This window comes from Dermochelys coriacea, chromosome 5, assembly GCF_009764565.3.
Source record: "Dermochelys coriacea isolate rDerCor1 chromosome 5, rDerCor1.pri.v4, whole genome shotgun sequence".
Lineage (NCBI taxonomy): Eukaryota > Metazoa > Chordata > Testudines > Dermochelyidae > Dermochelys > Dermochelys coriacea.
In genome coordinates, this window is record NC_050072.1 from 50,594,539 (window position 1) to 50,614,542 (window position 20,004).

The following is a 20,004-nucleotide window of genomic DNA, read 5'->3' on the forward strand; positions in this document are numbered from 1 at the left end:
CCATATGCTCAGGGTTCAGCCGATTGCCATATTTGGGGTTGGGAAGGAATTTTCCTCCAGGGCAGACTGGAAGAGACCCTGAGGTTTTTCACCTTCCTCTGTAGCATAGGGCACGGGTCACTTGCTGGAGGATTCTCTGCTCCTTGAAGTCTTTAAACCATGATTTGAGGACTTCAATAGCTCAGACATGGGTGAGAGGTTTATCGCAGGAGCGGGTGGGTGAGATTCTGGGGCCTGCATTGTGCAGGAAATCAAACTAGATGATCATAGTGGTCTCTTCTGACCTTGACATCTATGAATCTGCTCTTAGAGAGATTCCAGCTTCATAGGATTTTTTTCTTCTTTTGTGGGAGGTACTCTCTCTTCGCTACTCAACAATGGATGCAATAAAACACTTCAAGTCCTTAGCTGAAACTCCTAATATGAAAGATTCTATAGGGTACACAAAGTCTATTAATAGCTTTGAGAAGGATTAGTATGCTCAGGGTAAGCCTTAGTTATTTATTTCAGATCTCTATACAGGGAAAACATCTTTTCTTTCCCACTCCTGGAAGGAAAGATGTTCTCTCAGAAGAGTTCTAAAAACCTTAGCAATCTTAAGTAAAAGGAAGTTGGGCCATCTGTTATCAAGGGCATGGTTCAAAGGACAATGGGGTGAAGGGTGTGGAAATCAGACACTGGAATCTTCAGAGAAGTCCTATTCTTCATAGTCCCCACCAGCATCCCAAAGTGACTGGGCAAGGAGAACTTTGATCTCATATGGAAACAGTTGCGTCTTCATATGATGCCTAGACCTATTCTACTGGAACGAGGTACCTAATAGGAAGGCCTGCCAACTTAAGAATATTATTGCCCACTTTCTGGAGAGGTGGCAATAGATGGAGTGGAACAAGCACCAAGAGGAATTCCTGGATGCATTGGAAGAGAGTAATGTTTTTGTGTCAGAGGGCCAACCCCTGTTTATCTAGCTTGAGCGTATCAGGATCTCTACCAAGAGCTTGAGGGAGAGAACATAACCTCCCTGCTGCTGCGAGTTAAGTTCCTGCTGAACAGATGGAGGAAGCTCTTCCCTCATGCTGAGGAGAAGCTGTCCCAGGTAGAGACCTTGATACTGCCCTAGGCAACCAACTCAAGATATGGCTCAGACTTTTCCCTATGGTTGAAATAATTCTCTTGTCAGTATTCAAGTGGCAACAGTAGGTGAGGGTGTGTATCTGGAGCTTTGGGTTCCTAAATGGGGCTCAGATAAATCAGGTCCTGGGTAGGAGACAAGCAATTTTTTTTGACTTGGTCACAAAGCTGAAATTCCAGTTTCTGTTCAATTTACATTCACATTGTCTGAAGGGAAAACACTAAGATTAGTCCATCATCCGAGGCAAGTATGACAACTATACCCTCCTTTAGGAGGACTGCCACTACTGCCATCCACTTTTGTGAAGAAACAGAGATTATAAAACAGATGGGAGGGCAGAACACTGCAAAGGAGTTGAGGGAGTAGCATTATGTCTATTTAGGAAATCGGGGTGGGGGGGGAACACCTTGTTTCATGGGTATCTGCTTGACAGATTTTAATCAAAGTAATTGGACGCTGAGAGTTGAAGAAGTGACAAGTATTTAAGACAGTCCTTGACAGACCCACAAACAGTAGAATAAAGTGTTTTCTTACTCCTTTTTCTTTTTTTATCCTTTATAGACTTAAAGAAACAGGCACCTGCTTTTGTGATTCACTCCAAGCTGCCAAAGTTTGATTTTCATGTCTCTTAGAAAAAAAAATCAGACCTAATAACAAAAAGCACAATGTGATAGGCTTTTCTACCTAACCCTAACATGACATGCAACTAACTCAAGGCATTTTAGATTGCATTATCAGGAAATGCAGAAGTTAACTGTTTGATGCTGAAAAATTAAATGCAAACAAAAATAAATTTGTTAATTCCTGAAGCCAACTTTTCACAGGACAATTTAACTGCAGCTGACAAACTCTTTTAAAGTGGCCAAAAAGTATTGTTAAAGAATGCTTGTAAGACTTTTCAACAGCACCAAAGACAAGATCATCTTCTATAAACAAGATGATTTTAAGTCAGGTTAAGTAAAGTTAACACAAAAACTGGAAACCTTTTTCCCCTCCCTTTAACCATACAAAAAAAAAAGTAGTTGTATATTTTTAGGCAAAAATCTCATTTTCTGTATTTAAAAATAGTTTTTAATTGAAGTTTAAAAGTTTGATAGTTTATTGTATTATACAAATATTGGTTCTTCCATATATAGCCAAATTCTACTGGGCATGACCTTTAAAGCATCTTTAAATGTTTTGCCCCGAGTAAAACTTTCAACACTGCTAAAATTGCAAAATATTTACAAGTGTACAGTATATTTTTAAAAATCTATTCACAAGTTTTTGCTTTTGGTGAGGTTTTATGTAAAATCCAAACTCCTACATTAGGACTCCCATATTGGGACTCGGTAATTTTCTTTTTTCTCCATGAACACAATAAACCAAAGCAAAAAGGTATGGGGGACAGGGAAAGTAGTAGAAAGAGTCAGAAGAGAAGTGAAGGAGCCATAAAAGGTAAGCTTTACATTTTCTATTAAATTAAGCACATTACCTTACAGAACATGTCTCGGAGATCATCTTTTGGGCTAATCCACGATGCAACAGCATCACAAAAAAATATAAAGTCCTGCAAGATTAAACATTACATAGGTTATAAACTCCATATTTGCATCATTTCAATTCATAAATTGAGGAAATCAATATGACACTGATTTCTTAATTTGTAAGTGTTGCAGGAATCTCAACTTCAATACACACATGATTCTATTATATTTTAGATTTACTTTTAAGTGAGTTTAGTATTTGTATAAGGTGAAGTATGAAAGCCCTTAAGATTGAATGCCTCTATTAAAAGAGCTAACTGGTAAATTTTTCCTAGACACATTTGCCCAACTAAATGCACTGCACTGGAAAGAACCAAAGAGCAGGGAAATCTTTCAGAGAAAAGAGACTACTGCAAATTTACAGCTATAATATATCTCCCCCTGCTCAAAACACATCCCCCCCACAAGGCTGCAGTACTCCTCCTCTCAGGAGAGCTGGAATAAAGTCAATACAGCCCAAATGAAGTTTTTCTAACCCACTAGTGTCATAATCCATAATCTATTCCCCCCAAAATCCTGCATCCTGGGTTCAGCGACTCTGGTGGGTTATTCCTCTGCCCAACCATTAAACCATACTCCCTTTCGTATTAAGTTAAAAATATACACATCTGACATTTCAGGAACATAGGAAGACTACTATATAAATGTTAAATAAAGAAAACTCCTTTTCTTTCCTTCCATATTTTTTCCCTTTCACCTCTTTTGAAGCTGTGTTAACATGAGTCTTCAAAAATCACAATGGGGGCAGAAGCGATGGAAATATTATGTAGAGAATAAGGCAAAAGTGGAATGAAGCGAAGGAGCCAAAATCCACAGCCAGGCAACTAAGTAGATTTCTATGTCACGCCTCAAATTCCAGATCACTATAGTTATAGGGGTAGATAACTACCAGCTCCATTTATAATCCATAGGGTAAATCAATGTCAGTATAGATCAAAGACAAAGTGAAAAATTAGCATTTTAAATGTTTAACAATAAAATTTGCTTTTTCTTAGCTTTTTCTTCCAGCTGCTTGTAACAATATTCTCCCAAGTGCCCTTCCCCTTCAATCCCCAAAATTTTGCTTCATTGGACTTTAGATTCCATCCAGCTCACATGACTAACAGGCTACAATTACATCATTCAATATTTTCAAGTTTCCACATTTTTATATTTAATTTACTGTATACCCAACCTTCTATCAGATTTAATGACTAAAACAGATTTCTTTATAAATCTTCTGTAGCAAAAAAAGTTAAGTAGGTTCTCTTTCAGAAATGGTTTATGACTAAGGCTACGATTTTGTCGTGGATATTTTTAGTAAAAGTCAGAGGCATGTCATGAGCAATAAACAAAAAAAAAATCACAGAACCCGTGACCTGTCCCTGACTGTTACTAAAAACATCCATGACAAAATGGGGAGGGAGGAGAGTCCAGCACCCTGCTGCCACGCCCCCACCCCGCAGCAGCTGAGCAACTCTGCAGTTCCTCTGCCACCAGCAGCCAGGAGCTAAAGAGGTGCGGAGTTGCTTTGACTAAAATTTTTCAATTTGTTTGACCAAAAAAGTAATAATGATATTCGTGTAGTAAATGCAGTTTATCATACATCTTTGGCTGCCTCACCTGTACTCCGTCTACTACACCTACTCAACTCAAAGGAGAAATCTAAAGTATTGGGATTAAGCAACTTGAACAAGGGCACACAAGAGATCTGTCAGAATCAGACTACACTCCAGGTCTGACTCTCAGTCTTTTACTCTAACCCACACATTATGCAGCTTCTAAATAAAAGAAACACTAGGATGAAGGGTGATTAAAGAAAAACTGCAGAGTAATCAAAAGCTATTCTAACACTACAAATTAAAAGAAATGAACCATTAACAAAATTGATTTTTAATTTGAAGTAATTATAGCATAACCAGCAATGTCAGTTGCTGAGATGATAAAACCATGACAAAACTTAGTAAACACAAAAATGTTAAGAGAATCAATCATTGTAGTATACCTTTAAGATATGGTGGATAGTGGCAGTCATTTATTAGATACATGTTTCTATGTTCTTTATGCCCGTAACAAAATAGAGAAGATCTGAAGTGAATACTGTAGACTCACGAGTTATTATAAAATTAAGCATGCCAAACAATCATTCTTAAAGGGAATGAGATGCAAAGATGTGACACCATGCAATTTATGTTAACATTTAATTGGAGTCTGAAGTCACTAGTGCATATTAGACAAGTTACATTTTAAATATATTTTGCATACATATACTATTATACAATTACATTCGTCAACTATCATCTTTTCATAATTTGAAGCTGTTTTCAAAAGAAATTAACAATAGACTGAAATGAATGATTGAATGAAAAACTAATGATTTTTGTCAAGACTGTACAGTTTCAGGATGTACAGACTAACAATAAAACACATTTTTGAATAGTTACATATGCATTCATTATTTTTCCAATTGTACAAAGAACATTGTGTGTGAGGGAGTCAGTGTGAATAAGTTAACATTTTTTGAAATTTAAGATATGATTTGTACACTTTGAAGTGCAATGTTGAGATTTAGAAAGAAAATACTGTATTTTTAATGGACATGAAAACATCTGTGATGTTTTTGGCATCTTTTTGGCAAGGAGTTCAGTAAAATATCTAAAATTAACTGTGTGCGTCTTCAATATTTCCATTTCAATTACAGTAACCACAGGAGGTAAAAAGCCAAACTGAGTCAGATCCTCAGCTGATGTAAATGGTTTAATCCTCTTGAAATCAATGGATACACACCACTTTACATCAGCTATTGTTCTTTAAAAGTTACTACCAATTGCAGAAAGGAACCAATATGTGCTTAACTTCTTTTACAGCGTTCAAATTAAGCTTTTTTTTTTTGGGGGGGGGGGGGGACTGTTATTCCTACTCAATTTTAGGATGAGCCTTTCAGAACAAAAATCAAATGCCCGTGCAAATATCTTACTTGGACTACTCCACTAGGGTTGACTGTGATCATGGTACAAATCCCACGGAAAGCAGAATCCTTTTCCTCATTGTCCCTTATGTTCCGCAGAGAGGTACACCTAGTAAATTGGAGAACCAGGCTATTAGGCAACAGAATCAGTTTTTATTTAGTTTAATTAACTAGTTTGACAGTATTTGATGGAGTAAGAGTCACACTGAGGAGATATTCCTAGAATAGTTTTCAAAACACTTCAAATAAAGATTTCAGAGTCTCTTTTCATGTGTAGTTTATTTGCATTTAACTTCAGAAGTTAGATATAATGAAATTTCTACATTTTGAAGAATTCTGAATTTTAAATGCTGCTTATACCTAATGCTGTATCATGTACAATTATGATTTCTAAAAAGTGACATGTATTCCATTAAATACAACTAAAATGTTTATCCACAGTACTGATAAGAGCTATCATTATTAGAACATAGACTATACTGCCACAGTTTGAAGATCAGATACCACTTACAGAACAGTTATTTAACTTTTACAGAAGCAAGCAAACTATTCCATACATAACAAATCTATAAACATGTATTCCTTACAGCAATTCAAGTCTCAGACTGAATTTTTTTTTAAAATAATGTAATGCAGTTTAACTTTTACAGTACTTGCATGCATCATATTATCATTCTGATGGATTTTAAAATGCTCTTTCATAATCAAGCTTATTAACACAGCAAGCATGTGACAATCTTATCCCATGCATCAATTAGTCGTTAGCCACAACATAAAATGTACATGACGGTGCTACTAAAAACTCACAAACCTGATAGGACAAGATTAGTCACATGGTTGGCAATGATTAAGGATTGTGATTTTGTAACCAACTGAAAATATATCTAAAAGTGAGATAGAGAGAAGAAAGAAAGAAAGTGAAGAAAAATGAATTAAAAAAAAAGATTGAATAATACACACCAGGGTCTTATAAACTGCTGTAGCATGGGGGCCACCTCTTGAGGACAAACGTAACCAAGACGACCAATTGTTATTGCTAAGGTAACGCAATCACGGTTATACACCACCAAACGCCAACCAAGACATGAGCAAATGAGGGGGAAGGAGAAAAAATAAAGAAAAAACAACAAATAACTCAGAAACAGAAACCAACAGAATCTGTGTATGATAATAAACATAAGATTTCACTAGTGCGGTTTATTACCACCCCCTAAAATACGAGGCAGCAACATATATGGTATACTCTTGGGGATTAAAAGAAAAAAAGAAAAAAAAAAAGGAATTAAGTAAATGAGAGAACACCAAAAACACAATTTAAATTCCAAAGGCTATTTGAACAGAGTTATTGACTTTGCCCTCTTCGGATTTATCTCTGCAATCTTGTTACTTAGAAGTCAGTGATAAAAGTACCTACTCACATGTATTATTTCTAATGTTCTTGGTACAAAGGCACTAAGAATTTTCAGTTTATAATATCAGCAGAATATACTACAAGTAATTTAAGAGTTACTTTGTTTTAAGCTTGCACTTTTTTGAATTTCAAAATTAAAGTTTGCATTAGATTACAATGTTAAAATTAACCCCAAAGAAAGAATGTGGTTATTTGAATATGCTCTTTCATCTACAACTAAAATATTAATATACAAGCACTTTTCTTGCTAAAGACTTCATGTATCTAATTTCTTCACGATTTTTTAGCAACAATTTTTTTCTAAATTAACTCTCAGCAGCTAAATAGCTCATTAATAGCTATAGAATTTATCAGTGAAATAGGCTCCTTAAATTACATCTACTGAACACAATAGAATTTCTCTTGGGAGAATCGACTTCTGGCACAAAGGTGTTAGCACAAAAAAGTTTATTCCATTTGTGTATCTAACTAAATAAATAGCTTACTGCTTTTATTGTAAGGGGCAGACTGAAAGGTAAGGTGATCACACAAGAATGCTTTATTGGTGTTCACTCAACTCACAGAAGATTAATCTTTCAGAAAAAGGAGAGGGTGGGGAATAATGTTTAAAGATTACTTGAAGCAAACTACATGAATACTACTAAAATCCAGCAGATTCATATGAAGCAGAGAAAGGAAACCTATGTTCAAGAGACATACTATGCAACACTAATTAAAACAGGCATTTGTGAGCACTCCCATGAAACATGCAATAAAGCAGATGATACTCTCTCCAGTCAAGTTTGGTGTAGGATATGCTAGCTTTCTGAAAAGCACTTTGGTCATATGACCAAATTATATTAAAAAGCATATTGGTCACATAATACTTCTGTTTTCCGTATCTGCAATATCCATGGCATGCAAATTTTTCAGCTGAATTAATTTTAAGTGCAGCCTCACAACAGTGCCAATTTTAATATACTTACATAACATTAGCATCATTTTTATATCAGGAAGACAGGCAGTTAAATGTTTATATTACAAGATTTTTTTTTAAAGCCACATTTGATAAACTCCACTCATCTTCCACATTGTAGAAGCCAATACAAGGACAAATATTTTTTGTGAAGGCTGAAGATTGTGCCACCTATCCACTTCCTATGCAATGATTTTTTACTGAGCGTGTCTTAATTATATTGTTCCAGGAGAAAAAGTTGGACAAAAATGACAGTAAGACAATACACACCAGAAAAATGTAAATATTTTGGTAGCATCTTGCTTGCTGTGCTAAATATTAGGGTAAATAGAAAAAATATTCTAGGACATGTAGTATATAGGGGGATATCCTACAACAAACTTCTTGTAAGTACACCACATTCAACATTTATTTGCAGTTACATATCTACATTTACGTTAACTATTAAAGAGTAAACAAAAATTCAGTGTTTGAATGCTTCTATAGTATCTGCAACAGTAATAGAAGCAAGCACTTTTGAGCACTGGACGCATGTCAATTACTATATCAATTAATGAGAAGAAGAAAAACCAGAATTCACTTGTCAATATTACCATCTGGCAGTTTAATTAACATAGCTGCTCAAATATGGTCTCTTAAATAAAAGCAGTATCTATAACATGCCAAATCACCAGCTAATTCTTCTTAAAGTTCACCTTCCACACTAATTTTAAAAACACTACATTTTTAACATTTAGTTTCACAAAATACTGGAGGGGACATACACAAACTAAAACTTCCAATTTCTCTTTTTAACCTCTCATGGTACAGTGCAGTCCTGTACTTGTGACATCAATGCCAATGACATCACCATGCGATGTTCATCTAAGAAGGAGGTTACTCACCCTGTACAGCAACTGGTTCAAGGTGTCCCCCAATGGGTACTCCACTTCAGGTGTGCATGCACCTCACATGCCTTTGATAGATTTTCATTAGCAGCGTCAATTCGACCCGCACATGCACTGCACCAAGGCTATATCAAACTGAGCAGAGAAAAACCCTCAATTCCTTCTCCACCACTGAGTCTCAGGAGAAACTGAAGCAGAGGGGAAGGACAATGGGTAGTGGAGCACCCAGAGGGCAACAAATCTCGAAGAGCTACAGTTATCCACAGAGTGAGTAATCACTTTCTTCTTGAGTAGTGTCCTTATGGGTGCTTCACTTTGGGAAATTCCTGAGCAGAATCCCTATAAGGAGGAGTGAACTTTGGAATAGAGTCCAGCACAAGGAACTGCACTGCCAACAGCTGCATCAGATCTAGAGGCACCGACTAAGGTGTAGTGCTTGGAGTAGGTATGTACTGAAGACCATGCAGCAGCTCCACAGATCTCAGATACTAGAACATTAAGTAGAGCCACAGATGTAGATTCTCAAGTGAGCACTGTAACAAGCTATAATACATCCCAAAATCCATTTTGACAGTCCTTGGGTACAAATAGCAGAAGCTTTGGATCTGTCCAAACCAAAACGGAACAGCCTAGGAGACGTATCAAATTATTTAGTAATATCTAAATAGAAGACTAACGCCCTCCTGACATCTAGAGTATGGAAGGTGGTCTCCACGTTGGAATAATGTGGTTTTGGAAAAACTGGTAGGTAAATGATCTAATTCAGAAGACACTTTAGGAGAAACCTAGAGTGTGGTTCTAAGGACACTTTGCCCTTATAGGATACTGTGAACAGAGGGTCTGCCATTTAGGCCTCCATCTCTCTGACTCTGCAGACTGATGTAATATCCACTAAGGCGGCTGCTTTCATGGAAAAATGAAGTAACAAGCAGGTCGCCATCAGTTCAAAAGGAGATTTCGTGAGTCTTAAACAAATTACAGTCCCGAACTGGGGCGGGGGCTTTCACCAGTGGGAAGAGATTACCCAGACTTTTCATGAACCTAGTGGTTGTAGGGTGAGCAAACAGTGAGAACCCCTAAACAATGTTATGAAAAGGTAGCACAAAGAACACAGAGAAGTGAGTGATGGTCCTGTTTAATTTCCTGTTGCATCCGATGAAGTGAGCTGTAGCTCACGAAAGCCTATGCTCAAATAAATTTGTTAGTTAGTCTCTAAGGTGCCACAAGTACTCCTTTTCTTTTTGCTGTTTTCTTTAGTTGCAGCACATCTTTTAGAACAAGCAGAAATGAGGCAAATTCAGGGACAGCATTCTGGAATTCGCACAAGCGACTAAATCTTCTCCACTTTTGAAGGTAAATATTTCTGGTAGAACCTTTCCTACTATTTAATATCATCTGTTATACCTCTGCTCAACTGACCTACTAACCCTGCAAACTATCAAGGAGCCATGCTTTTGAGTCAGAGAATGCTCAGCTGGAGATGCAGCAGTCAGCTGGAACCCTGGGAGAGGAGCTGAAGAGTGACTGGAAAATGTATCACTGAACGAAGAGCTGGGTGAAACAGCTAAGGAAACCATGCCTTCCTCAACCATACCAGAGCTATTAGGATAATTCTGGTCTTGTCATGTCTGATTTTGTTCCCCACTTTGAGAATCAGAGGTGGTACGGGAAACAAACAGCTTCTTCATCCAAGTGAGAAGGAAGGCTCTCCCCAAGGAATTGTGACCTAACCTTTCCCCTTCCCAACCCCACCTTTGAACAGAATAGATGGCATTTTTGTTTGTAGTTGTGGCAATGAGGTCCACTTCTGAAAATCCACAAGTCTGAAATATGCTGACAAGAACTAGGAATCCAGCTCCCATTCATAGTCTTGGGGGGAAAAAACTTGCTAAGAGCATTGGCTCCGACACTTTTCCTACCCTGGAAATACATTGCTGAAATTTGTATGCAACGTTTTATGCACTGTTTCTATAACCTTATTGCTTCAGCACAGAGGGAAGGGGATCTTACTTCTCCCTGCCAACTGGTATCAAACAAGCAGGCTGCATGGTCAGTCATGACATGGATAGATCTGTTTCTGATGAGAGGCAGAAAATGAAGGCAGGTATTTCTGACCACTTTGAGCTCCAACAGCTTGATACAGAGGGTAGATTCTTGAGGTGACCATCTGTTCTGTACCATTACAGCACCAAGATGTGCACACACCTATCTTAACAGAGATGCATCCATGGTTACGGTTAACCACTGGCATTGGTTGGAAGCAGGGGACCCCCGTCCCTACATTGCGATGAACTATCCACTAACCTAAGGAGCATTTTACCTGTTGAGGAACTTGCACCTGATTGTCTAGGCGGTCTCTGTTTAGCGAGTAAACATATGAGCCACTCTGGAAAACAGCCAAGGTGTAATCTCACATTCAGTCACAAAAATGCAAGCCACCATGTGACCTAGAAGTTCAAGAGAGCTTCTGACTGAAATCTGGGGGCTCCCTTGATTAGTTCTGACAAAGTTTGATAGTGTTGTGAATCTGTCCATGGGAAGCAAGACTCTGGATGCCAAGAAATCCAGGGATACCCCTATACATTATGTATTCTGAACAGGAGTCAGTGTGGATTTTCCCATGTGCAATTGGTGACCCAAAGTCCAAGAACAGAGAAAGTACTTTCCAGGGGGCTGACAACACTTCCTGGTACTACCTTCCCTTGAGCAACTACTCAATGAGGTACAGAAATACTATGATTGCCTCATGATGCAAGCAGGCAGTCACCCCCGGGAGAACTTTTGAAAACACTCTCTGAGCTGAGGCGAGAACAAACAGGAGCACCTGTACTTAAAATGATCCCAGCTTATAACAAAATGCAGGAACCTTCCGTTAGATGGCTGTATTGCTATATTGAAACATGCAACTGAAGGATGAGGGCCAAAAACCAATCCCCTGAATCAAGAAAAGGAGTTACAGCTCCCAGAGTCATCATCCTGAACTTCTAAGACTCCTAAACAAATTTGTGAGGTCTCAGATCTAAGATTGGCCTCTGTCCTCCTATTTTCTTTGCACAAGGAAGTATGTTGAATACAAGTCCCTTCCCCAAAACTATGGGGGGACTGGCTTTCTCACTCCTAAACGAAGAAGGAAGTTTAATCTCGTCTTAGTAAGAACAGATGAGGGGGTCCCTGAAGAGGAGAGAGAAACGAAATAAGGAAGGTGTAGCCCGATATTACTTTCAGCTCTCATTTGTCCAAGGTGATATGCTCTCCCGCTGGTCAGAAATGGGGGTTAGTCCTCAAATGGGGGGAGGTGGGCAAATCATGGCAGCTGACAGGCGAAAGAGAAGGGGGAGTCCGACCCCTCAACCATCCTCACAAAACTGACACTTTAATGATGAAGTCTTTGGCGAATTTGGGTTAGGTGGGTTGGAGGAACTTTTTCTCTGGAACCTACGTGTCTGTGTAGGTGGTTCCATCAGTCTCTGAAAACCAGAGAATTGCATCGGGTGGGATGTTTTAGCGATTTGCCATCTACTGAATTTTCTATTGTTCGCAGTAGTGTAGCTGCCCAAAGAATGTAATGTGGCCCTGGAGTCTTTAAGAACATGCAACAACTCATCAGTATTCTCTGTGAACAACTTCAGACCATTAAACAGGAAATCCTCTACCATATTTTGACTTCTCTGGGGGAAACCAGAGCATTGTAGCCAGGATTCCCTGCACATCACCACTGCGACGGAGATGGAACTGGCTAGGATATCTGCAGCATCAAGAGCCACCTCAAGAGATATCATGGCCAGTAATTATCCTTTAGCAATGGTAGGCCGAAATTGTTCCCTTTAATCTGAAGGAAGATGTCAAGGAATAAGGAATAAAGGAGCTAAATTTGCATAATTTGTAAAGTTGCACTTGACCATCAATATATTTTGCACTGCAGAACTGTAGGGTTGCCAATGGGTAAAATTTTCTCCCCAGAAGGTCCAGGTCCTTCTGGTCTGTCATATGTGGTGGATTTACATGTTGTTTGCCTCATTTGATCATCATTTCAACCATCAGAGACCGAGGTGGAGGATGAGAAACTAGGCACTCAGAGATCTTGGTGGGAAAAACACTTTTTAAATTGTCTCCCTTACACATGGGTGTTACTCTAGCAAAGGTTTGCCAAATGGTGTTTTCAGGTTCCAGCAGAGCCTTGTTGATAGGAAGGGCAACTCTGGCTGATGTCACAGAGCGAAGAATATCCAACAGCTTGTGTTGGGATTCTTTGACTTCCTCAAGAGGTATCTGTAGGGAGTCTGCCACCTGTTTAATGAGGTCTTGAAACCGCAAAAAATCATTGTCAATAGATGGAAGAGGAGGCATTACCTTCTTAACCTGTGGAGATGAGATGGCAGCCTTTATCCACCCTTCTCTTCATCCTCGAACATTTCCTCCTGTTGTTGGGGAGGGGACATTTGAGTCTCCCTATCATCCCGAGAGGAGAGGGGCTCTGGAGACTTGCCAGCAATAAAATGCCCAGGGACCCCAATATGGCCAGTGAGAACCATAAAGGGAAGGGGGTGCATCCAGAGTTGCTCCCACCAGGAGTCATGAGGTTTCCAGACATCTTCCCTGTCTCTTTGAGAAAGGTGGGTTTCTATATTGGTACATAGGAAAACGCCGAACAGAAATTGATGATACAGAAAGGAGATCTCCATCATCATCCTCTTCTTCCTCTAATCGGAGAGCTTTGACTGAAGAGAGGTGACAATACTGGGGAATGTATAAAGATTCAGAGACAGAGGTTTTCAGTTGAGAGATGCTCAGTACCTGTCACCAACCGACACACTGGTTCAAGCAGTCATCAATAAATCCTTCAGCTACCTAAAGTCTTCCAGTATTTAGCTGTGGTATCAACAGACCAGTATGCCTATCCAGCAGAAAGGTACCAAGGGTTCTGCGTGCTTCACAGGTAGCGCTGCTGTCGATAGAGGTTAAGTCTTAAAGGGTACCAAAAAGCTCGATAAGGGTACCGGGAGAGGTGTTAAGTCCAGTAGTACTGATCTTCTGTGTTTGCTCTGACCATCTCCACTAGACAATACTAGCTCCTTCTCAGAGCCATGTTTACTCTTAAAGAGTTGTAGGATTTTCCCACTTTGCTGGTACCAGAAGAGCCTTTTGCCACTACAGTACCAAGCATGGCTGCTGACCTGATCGGAGAGTGAGCTGTTTCCGAGATGGATACCTTAGGAGGGGAATTAGAGCTCCTCTTCTTAGGATCTTTAGAGGAGATCTTCAAGGCTTTCCTCTTTGTAAGAGAGTAAGCTGAGGTCAAAGGGCTGCTAGAGACCCCAGGGACTGATGTACAAAGGGGTTCTCCTGACCTGGCTCCAAGCCAGGTGAAGGGAGCACTCCATCATTAACACTCACAACTTGATTTCCCAGTTCCCCCATGTCTAAACAGGAGTTACACTTCTGTGGGATTCGACTCTCCCCCAGGCAGTGAATGCAGTTAGACTGTCCATTGCTGACTGGGATAGACTCTCTAAGCATGAGGCAACGCTTAAAAGCCTGTGAACAGGCACACCCTTCAGAGAGGATTTCCCCAGAGGAAATAAAACAATCTTTCAATAACCAGTAATTAACTATTATTACTAACAACAAACTAAGCTAAATAAACTAAAGTACAAAAAACTCAGCAAGTGGCCAAGGCACACAAAATGCAGACATAATAAACTCCATCTCAGGCCAAGGTGGTTGAGAAGAAACTGAGGGCAGTTCTCCTGCACAACCTGATGTAGCCTTGGTGCTGGGCATGAGGATAGCAGCAGCACATACGCAGACCGAACAGACACTACTAGTGAAAATCTCGGATCGAAGGCATGTGGAGCACATGCACACCAGAAGTGAAGTACATATAGGGACACTACTCGAAGAACTATGTTTCCTCACCAAAAGGAAAATAATGAGTAACTGCAAAAATCTGAGAGGACACTCAATTACTAAGAAAATACCAAGAAAAGGTCAATGTACTAAAATGAAACTCATTAAATCATAATTAAGATTTTCTAGAGTATGGAAGGTGCTCTTTATACCAGAACATGCTCTTTAAAAATGCAAAAGAAACAAGCCTCAGGAGTGCATGTTTAATGAGACACTTTCTAGCAGTTCCCAATATGAAGGCCACTGTCATTGGCCAGAATATAAAATGTGTATGCCATCACTGAAGTAGTTTTCATAATTTGTAATAAAAAGTTAGGCACTACAAATTATATATACACTTTATTTTTACACTTTAATTTGATTGTAGTAACGTTACCACTATAGATCAAAATTTTTTAGTGTAATTACTACAAACTGATTTCTCTCTAATGTTTGGTGCACCCATTGGATTTTTTTTTGTTTTTGTTCATTCCAAATCTTCATTTTCCTCTGCTGTTTTCACATACGCCAATTATGTTTTCAAACTTTTCAAAGTTAGACATATTTTTTTATATATATATATATATATATATATATATATATATATATATATATATATATATATATATATATATATATATATATATATATATACCCATGAATCTACATACAATATGAATCTAAACTAGTGTAAAAGAAAGACCTGAAAGAACTGGAGGTTAACAAAGCTATTAATTTTATAAAATAGGTTTAAAAAGCAACAACCTAAATATATGACAGTTGGTTCACTGCAGCACTGAGACTTGTAAAAACTTCTGCAAAACAGAGCTGCTTTTGCTTATAAACGCTGTAAATATATCAATTCTGATTTGGTTTCCCTAAGCAATTTTTAAAGGCTGTGGGTGATTTTTGATCTCAGAGACAACTGCATAATTCCTTTCACCACAAACATTTCAGTTATTGGGTACCTGTGTTCTCTAACAACGTCTTTGGTGTGTTGGGTCTGTTAATGATTTCTACAAGCTGGTGCAACACCATAGGAATATAAGGCTGCATGTCTATACCTAAAATAGCCAAAACACAAAAATTCAGAAGAAAATGATTAAAATAATCAAAATAGATTCATGTGTATAGCACTTTAGACTAACACGCAGAATCAAATTTTCATTTGCCATTTAACTGAACAAAAATACATAAACCTTTAAACATGTATTCTCCCCAAAAAATAAAAAAATTCAAAACAAAAACAAAAAAGAAATCAATTCTTACCCATTTGAATGGAGATTTCTCCAATTGCCCATGTAGCATTGTTGCACACAGAAATGAACTCAGGATTTAGGTTGGTTCCCAAAATCGGCATGAAATCAGCTAGAAAGAACAACATTTTTAAACTGAATTTTTTTTCCACTTATACAATTTTTCATAATCTAAAAATATGTATATGCATGGAATGCCTCATGTAGAACAGACAAGAGTTAGTTGCAAATCTATTGCTCCTAATTCCTCAAATAAGCACGCCATGAAGGCACACGTCATTGAGCTGATAAAACATCTGACAAGAATGAATTCAAGTTTTAGAATCCCCAAGTCAGTCCAATAATTGTTTGGAGGAAAGTTACAGCCTCTCTGGCATATGCCTCTGCCAAAGGGATCAGCAAGTGCTATTAAAACCTACAATGGATACTATAATCCTTCTGCTGAAAAAAAGAAAATAAGCTCTTGGCTAAGCTTTTCACATTTTCAATTATTATGTGCAGATGTTTGCAATGGAAACAACATACTCCTAATACAAGCAATACAGGTTGTAAATCAGGGATAACATTTTATCACCTTTTCCATTTTCAGCAGAAAGTAGCTATATTAGTTACAAAACAGTCTGAATACACCAGATCAAAGATGACCATGGTATAAAATCAGTCTGGAGAAACTCACTCTTGAACAGTTTAAATTTAATTTAAAGAAAAAAGCAAAATGCAGTGTTGTCTTTATAAAGTGTGATCTAAATAGATTATGTCCACACATTGTTGCTGGTTCAAGGTGATGAAAATAGAACTTTGTAACAGCCTGGCCCAGTGGGCTTAATTTACTCAGAAGCAGGGATAGTCCATTATTTTTTGTCCAGGTACAGACTCCAGAGAAAATAATAATAAAAAATAAGTTAAAAAAAAAAAAAAAAAGATTTTGGGGTCTGTTCAAAAGTGACTGGCAGTTAGGATTTGGCCCACGGTCTGCCTATTGACTATCTCTGACTCAAAGGATGGTTGGTACTGCCACTTCTCTTCCTCATCAAGGTTTCTGCTGTGGGATGGCAGCTTACAAGTCTCCTATCAGGCCTCCATAGGAGCCTTTGAAGCGACTGCTACGTATGTGATACTTTGAACTAGGACATCTACTCCTACCCTTAACAGCACACACTCCTTAGTGAGAGGAACTGTCTATGAGGTAGCTGTTTGGTAACTAATACTGCCCATTTCCCCACAACACGCAGACCTTCCACCACCAGGAGAATCAATGGTCCATGGTGAAGATACCACCATTTTTTTCTTCACCTATCAACATGTGAAATAATGGTGGTTGAAGCATGAAGGGACATATGAACCTTCAGCGCATCTGGCACGTAAATATCTTGTGATGCTGGCTACGACAGTGCCATGTGAACGCATATTCTTACTTTCAGGTGACATTGTAAACAAGAACCGGGAAGCATTATCTCCTGCAAATGTAACAAACTTGGTTTGTCTGAGCAATTGGCTGAAGTAGGACTGAGTGGACTTGTAGGCTCTAAAATTTTACACTGTTTTATTTTTAATGCTTTTTTTTTTTAAGCAATTCTATGTTTGTAAGTTCACCCTTCATGATAACAAGATTGCATGACAGTATTTCTATTAGATGAACTGAAAAATACTATTTCTTTTGTTTTTTACAGTGCAATTATTTGTAATAAAAAATAAATAAAGTGAACACAGTACACTTTGTATTCGGAGTTGTAACTGAAATCAATATATTTGAAAATGTAGAAAAAACCCAAAAATATTTAAATAAATGGTGTTCTATTAATTGTTTAATCACTTGACAGCCCTAGAAATAAGCTAACGACATAATATATATATAAAAAGAAACATACCTATGCAAGGCTTAACATGCTGAAAGCATGCCTTTGTCAGGTCACCTAACAAGGCAAAAGAACTCTGTCGTACCTCAGGCATTTTATCCTACATACCAAAAAAGGTAGAAGAAAGAAGTTGATTAGAACTAGGCTTATTTAAAAAATAAATCCCAGGATTTACAAAAAAAGATGCTTCTCACCTGCATGCATTGGTACATTAGTGTCAAGATGTTACTGCGAGCCACTAGCTGTTCAATGTTGCCTCCAAGTCCTTCAGCTAAGCCACTGAGTAAATCAAGAGCCACAATCATGAAGTCTTTATCTGGTGCCTCGTATTGGTCTGGCTGAGCATTGTGCAACTGTAATAAAACACTAGTTAAGACACCCACCTTCAATATAAAACCGATTTCTCTCTATGCTATGCATGCAAATCAGGAATTGGTTTATGTTTTGTCACTTCAGTCAGATGTTGTTTGATGGATATATTATAAATCCCAGTGTAATACACCAGCAGTTGCATACCCAATGCATCTACAAATCCTGGGAATAATAGAAAAATACCATGGCTTGTGCAAGAGTCTTCTGTACCAGGTTTACACAACGCTGATACACGGGTTCACAGTATGGAAGGAAGCCAGATTGCAAGGCAGTGGCAACCGAAGACAGGCACTGGAACACAAAAGCAATGTACACGTGATAATGAAAATGTACACTTTGTTTCACGAGGCCCTACTTAAATACAGAAAAGAGAAAAATTTAACCATTTTGGGCAGACACTTTTTTTGCTACTGTTATGGAAAACCTGGGTTTAGGACTAGACTAATAATTTTCATGCCACAGATTTTGAAAGGGAATGTTCAGTTTACAGGAGACGGCTGACTGACAGTGTCCAACTGGGAGCGCCTCCAAGTTGTTCTATGGGAGCAAAGTTGTAGGAATAAAAGATGGGCAGTAAAAAAAAACTGCTGTAGGAGAGGCACACAAGGACTCCAGCAAAACTAATCTAAAATCTTTGCTCTGGGAGAAGATATTCCGAAATGGCTATATCTTTAATCACAGAAAAAGGAAGATTATCTCTTTCCAGCCAAAATGAATGAGGTATGCAGACATGGCTTTTTCCATAATTAACATTTTTACCGCTATGCCTAATCTCTACAGTCTCACCACCAACCTGAAGTCTTTTCAGAAGAAAGGATCATTCTTGTAAGAGCTACACTAATTTATGCACAATTATAATTCAGATCCTTAAAAGATTCAGCACAATAAAATCCAGACTGCTTTATATTAAACATATTTAGAACACAAAAATCAACTTAGTAAAAGAGATTGTATATGTTATCCAATTTCACACCAAAAATACTTCATAACATTTACCTCTAACAAAGGGAAGAGATCTTTATCCTCATCCTTCAACATGTTCCATTTCTGGATTAGTGGAGGCATTAGCATCTGAATATATTCCTATTTATAGTGAGGAAAAATATTGTCGATTAACTGCTGAAATACTGGTTTCAGAGTAGCAGCTGGGTTAGTCTGTATTCGCAAAAAGAAACGAAGTACTTGTGGCACCTTGGAGACTAACAAATTTATTTGAGCATAAGCTTTTGTGAGCTACAGCTCACTTCATTGGATGCATTCGGACATGGCCAACACCACATTCCCCCTTGCATAATATGGCTTCATCATATTCACATGGTACACCCGGCGGTGGTGCGCCTGGTTAGACAGCTCCACCAGATACTTTACCTCATTTAGCTGCTTGACAACCTTGAAAGAGCCCTCCCAGACGGCCTGTAGTTTGTTCTTTGTCAGGGGGATGAGAGCCATCACCTGATCCCCGGTGGCATAGGCACGGGCCCGCGCCATGCGGTCATACCAGACCTTCTGCTTCTTCTGGGCTCTGGCCAGATTCTCCCTGGCCAGGCCCATGAGTACAGCAAGTCTCTCTCGGAAGATCAGGACATACTCCACCACTGACTCTCCATTGGGAGTGGCCTTCCCCTTCCATTTGTCTCTCATCAGGTCCAGGGGGCCCCTTACCCTCCTTCCATATAACAGTTCAAAAGGTGAAAATCCGGTAGACTCCTGGGGTACCACCCTGGATGCGAACAGCAGGTGAGGTAAGTACTTGTCCCAATCCTGCAGGTGCTGGTT

The 20,004-nt window shown here is 38.6% G+C and overlaps 1 protein-coding gene across 7 annotated transcripts in view; it reads right to left on the bottom strand.

Annotated features, from left to right (window-relative positions):
• Positions 1–20,004, bottom strand: part of TNPO1 (transportin 1) — a 165,202-nt gene that overhangs the window by 15,855 nt on the left and 129,343 nt on the right. For 6 of the 7 annotated variants that reach the window (XM_043514268.1, XM_038401199.2, XM_043514270.1 and 3 more), the window contains 9 exons: positions 19,225–19,311; positions 18,412–18,519; positions 18,051–18,209; positions 17,869–17,956; positions 16,014–16,112; positions 15,713–15,808; positions 6,566–6,641; positions 5,615–5,714; positions 2,607–2,681 (listed from right to left, as the gene is read on the bottom strand). In XM_043514268.1, the coding sequence (XP_043370203.1) occupies positions 2,607–2,681; positions 5,615–5,714; positions 6,566–6,641; positions 15,713–15,808; positions 16,014–16,112; positions 17,869–17,956; positions 18,051–18,209; positions 18,412–18,519; positions 19,225–19,311 (888 nt within the window). Of the gene's footprint in view, positions 1–2,606; positions 2,682–5,614; positions 5,715–6,565; positions 6,642–15,712; positions 15,809–16,013; positions 16,113–17,868; positions 17,957–18,050; positions 18,210–18,411; positions 18,520–19,224; positions 19,312–20,004 lie in introns of those variants that run through there. The other variant, XR_006281255.1, reaches the window with a different exon arrangement.